The sequence below is a fragment of the Poecilia latipinna genome, unplaced genomic scaffold (assembly GCF_001443285.1).
Source record: "Poecilia latipinna isolate Pla-1442-1.1 unplaced genomic scaffold, P_latipinna-1.0 Scaffold5321, whole genome shotgun sequence".
NCBI classification, from domain to species: domain Eukaryota; kingdom Metazoa; phylum Chordata; class Actinopteri; order Cyprinodontiformes; family Poeciliidae; genus Poecilia; species Poecilia latipinna.
In genome coordinates, this window is record NW_015117937.1 from 2,538 (window position 1) to 7,234 (window position 4,697).

General features: G+C 37.6%; 1 protein-coding gene across 1 annotated transcript in view; it reads right to left on the reverse strand.

Annotated features, from left to right (window-relative positions):
* Positions 1-446: 446 nt before the first annotated feature.
* LOC106943458 (adenosine deaminase CECR1-A-like) overlaps positions 447-4,697 on the reverse strand; it is a gene marked incomplete at its 3' end in the record, with an annotated part of 9,316 nt that continues 5,065 nt past the window's right edge. The window contains exons 2-6 of the mRNA XM_015026769.1: positions 3,565-3,784; positions 2,355-2,565; positions 2,143-2,270; positions 652-742; positions 447-569 (exon numbers count right to left, since the gene is read on the reverse strand). Of these exons, the coding sequence (XP_014882255.1) occupies positions 447-569; positions 652-742; positions 2,143-2,270; positions 2,355-2,565; positions 3,565-3,784 (773 nt within the window). The remainder of the gene's footprint in view (positions 570-651; positions 743-2,142; positions 2,271-2,354; positions 2,566-3,564; positions 3,785-4,697) is intronic.

Sequence of the window (4,697 nt, forward strand, 5' to 3'; positions counted from 1 at the left end):
TTGACTCATTTTGTCCAGCTGCAGACTGTTAGACTGTCCAATCAGAGTCAGGTATTGTGTTGGTGCTTTTAATCAGTTTTCAGTTAACTAAATTCAAGTCTATGGAACACAAAATGTCACTAAAATCACTCTGTCCTTCTAAAATCTTTCAGAAAATCATAAAAATGCACTGAATCGTAGCGAATTGTATCGCTCAACAAATATCGTGATACATATCGCATCGTGACCAGAATATTGTATATTGTATCATATCGTGAAGTTATTGTATCGCTACACCCCTATGACATACTGTGTAGTATACTAAAAATGACATGTTTTTGACATGGCATCATGTCAAAAATGACACATACCAACTATGGCATTGAAAATGATGTATAATAATCTAAGATGTTTTAAGGCTTTAATTTTAGGGGCATCAATGTAAGACTTTTTAAGGATTCGCGTACATAAGGTGACTGACCCGTCTCTCCTGCATGGAAGAAGTACGGCAGCGATGCTCCCAGCTCAGCTGGCAGGGAAAGAGCTTCTCTGAAGTCCCAAAGAGTCCGCCCACTATTCTCCCTGCCGACCTACAAACCATATCACATTATGACAGGAAGTGGCTAACTGATACAGCATGGTCAAAGAATGTACAACTAGATAAAGTCTTGCCATGTCAAATCCTGCAACAACGTCTGGGAAGTCTTTCTTCAGCTGGATGGCCTCTGTCACAGCAGCCTTGACCTCTGAAACGCTCAGAGCCCTGAAGAAAGGAGCCGGAGAACGGAATCAAAAACTAGAACAGTTCAGCTTTAGCACAAAATGTCTTTGACTCCAACATGTGAATTTAGAACAATATTCAACAGAAAAACACTTTGTTATAAGGATATGCCAACAGTTTCTGCTTAATTTGGTCAACTGATATGAGTCAAATCATATAACGTTGAATTTAAGATTTATGTTGTAAACATACACCTTTTAAAATAATCTGAACATCTTTACAATGTGATAAATTTCCTTCTTTGTTTATTGCAAGTCTCTAAAAATTATCTATAAAGCATCTTTCAAGACATAAAATCACAAAGTCCGGCATAATATATTAAAATCATAAGACAGAATCAATCAAGTAAAATGTTTAACAGATTAAATAGAAAACACTAATACATCTTTTAGTTTATTGGAAAAATGTCCCAGAGCCTTGAAACTCTAAAATGGTCCTATTTTTTAGAGTTTAGCCTGAATAACTATATAAAAAAAAAAAAATATATATATATATATATATATATATATATATATATATTTAAACAAATATTAATTTATTATGGAGCAAACAATTCATTTATAGCATTTGGAGAACAGCACTCTGCATTTTATTTCTATTAATGATAAAATATTTCTTCAAATTCGGTTTTTATGTTAAAAACAAAACTTGCTCCCATTTTATTGCAGCTGCTTATTTTTTATTTATTTATTGTACTTTGTTTTCTGTGCAGGATATTATGTTGTAAATTTGCCTGTCTAATTCTTATTTTTATTTTATTTTTTTAACCATAGTTTAAATGCAGGCTTCTATTCTACACCTGATTTCATTTTTTTTTTTAAAGTTTGGTCATTTTTAACCTTTCCATTTTAAAATAAAAGATAAAATAAACAATGCTGGAAAAAAAATACAAAAATTGTACAGAAATAAATATTTAAATTCCTGTCAATGGCAAAAACACAAGTCATACAGAAAAAAAGCTTATTATAGGGAATTATAACTTTAAACTTAAAATCAGCCATGCCTTTAGCAGTAAATTGCCTAACTTTTGACTTCAAATAAACAGAAATTAGAACAAAAGAAAAGTAGAGAAAAGAGTTGATTTTGTTAAAAAGGAGAAAATTAAGTCCATATGCTTCATATTTGTGTAAAATGTGTCTTTATAGCATCTCATTAAATGTCTGAGTGCTGCTGAGGCCAGAACGTCTCCAACAGCCAGACACTGACATCTTTCTCTTTGCTGCTATTTCTGCTTCAATCATGAGATAAATTAAATTTTAGTTAAATAAAATAAATTCTTACAACAAAGTGTGGAAATTGAGACACATGGTTCCCACTTTATTGAACCGGCATGAATTTCTTTTGCTTTGTCTGTAAACCTATTTGATCTAGTCATATTATACCTGTGGACTGAAATTATGATCCTGGCTCCAAAGAACTCTGGATAATTTTGTTTGAACTTTGATGTCACTTCCTGGAACAGCTTCAGAGTCCAGATCTTGTCGTGAATCGTTCCATCAAGTTCATACGTCTGAAACGAAGAGAAGAAAAATGTGTCTACTGGAGCTGGTGTTTTATTAGGAGCTCAAGCTGATCGTGTGGGAAGCAAACGAACCCTGGACAGACCGCTCCTCAGCTCCAGGTACATGACGTTGTCCCTGTGAAGCTCCTCTAATCCCTGGTAGATGTAATCCCTCAGAACGGGAGCGTGGGTGATCAACCCCGCAGCGGCGATGAAGGCCTTCTCAAACTTCTCCCACACAACATCCTGGTTTGGATATTCACCATCTGGATTCTCAGTAAACAGTGTGAGGTGCTGGATTAAACTGGAAAACACCCAGAGGGGAATATTTCAGATCATTTTCCACCATTAAGCATGATAACAGTGAGACCTCATAGTCCAGTAGATTTGGTTTGATTGGGGACGAAAACTGCAACATTAGTTACGTTTTCAGCTGCTGCGGTTTACTTTTACACTGAACTCTGTGAAACAAAACCAATTAAAAAGCCTGTTCCCCTCCTCGTCTCTGGTCCGCTCACCGTTCACACATGCATTTGAAGCAGACCAGAGTTTGTTTTTTTGTTCTGCATATTAACGGTTCAGTCTCACCATCTCAAGGCCCGCGGGCCAGATCTGGCCCATCATGTGCATTTATGTGGCCCTCAACACTTTAGAGGGACACAAAAATTTAACTTTAAGATATTTTATCAGTCATATCCAATCAGTTTTTGTATAGATCAAATTACATCATGTTCAAAACTGCTACAGTTTAAGTTGTACCAATCAAATGCAGAGAAAACAAGATTAGAACAATTTGTTAATGGGTACACCCCCCCAAAACCAGCCCTTTGAGCATATTTATGGTCTTGAAGAGGCCCAAAAATGAAAATGAGTCAAAAAGCGGTGAACTATGGTCCACCTAAAAACCTCAGTCTTAGTTCGGCTGAAGTGAACTCTGGCGAGGCTTGACTGCATATGTGAACGCCAAACAGATCAAATACCGCTCCAAAAGCAGGAAGTGGACTACAGTGCACAGCATTCTGGGTAAATACAACCAAAACCAAAGTGAGAATCTAGCGGTAGAAATGGCTCATGGTCTTTTACAAATGACAAAAGAAATCCTACAACCAGTAAAATTTTGTGAAGAAGGAAGTTGTGCACAGTGTTTTCTTCAGAGGTTCTTGGTGCAGCGCCACCACAGGCGAGGAGGGGAACAGGCTTTTCAAAGAGTTTGGACTGACACAGTGGAGTGTGAAAGCAAACCGCACCAGCTGAAAATATAACAAATGCATCAGGAGTGAAAACACCCTTAATCTCTGCTAACCTGCTGTCAAATCCTGCATTGTCCCCTATCCTGGCTCTGAGCGACTCTAGCAGCTGCCAGTAGAAGCAGTCCCACCGAGGGAAGGGCTGCAGAGTGGAGAACAGGAAGCGGACCGAGTTGTCCCACGTGAAGCAGATGTAGCAGTGAGGTCTGTAGGTGACGTTTTTCACCAGCCATTCGGCGCTGACCAGCGATGAACTGTGGATGTGGAGTGCAGCGCCTGTGGGCAGAACATACAGCAGCAACCAACAAGGACATAAATCAACAAAATAGTTGAAAATGGTTTCAAAAACAATTATTGTTGATCGCAAAAATTTATCACGGAGTAAAATTAGTTTTTGTGACAGGCCCGGGCAGAACCGTTGTTCCTCCATGATCACACGGGGTCAGGAACTGCCACCTCATCCAAAAGGCAAAGATAAATTAATTATCCAAAGAGGAAGTTCTGCACACACTGAGGAACGGTGCCTACATGATGAGGATAATCTGCCTCATAGAAAGAGCATTTAGGCCGTTATCGCTAAAGAGGAACAACCCGGCATCTGCAAACAGCCTGTGTACACTGGGATCTTAAAAAGATGTTTGCTGCCGTTAATGTCCAGGATGTACCACATTTTGTATCTGCGTGACGTTTGGGTCCGTGTCCTATTTAAGAATGACTTGAGCTGTAGCTTAAATATCATTTTATTTGTATTTTTTTAATCTTGGGTTTGTCTTTGTTTATATTCACTTTGTGAAGGTACTACAGAAACTTTACTTGCCAACATAGAAAATGTGGTAAATTCATACATTTATGTATCTTATTTGTAGTTGTCTTCCATCCTTTTGCTGTGATTTTAAGTAACAAGAAAGAAAAACAACTCACACATGTGATGGGTTTAGTGTAAAATAATATGTGGATAAGAATCTCAAGCTCACTTTTAAGTATGGCGGTGGCTCTATGATGGAGTGGGCCCGTTTCTCCTTCAAAGACCCAAGAAATCGTGCTAAAGATTAAAAACTGTAAATTTTAAAAAAGGGTTAGGACCTAAAAATGGGTCCTTCAGTAGGATAAAAGCTAAAATTCAAACAAATCAGGACTAAATCCCCACCTGTTTAGAGTTGCCTTTGATAATTAATAAATGGAACATTTA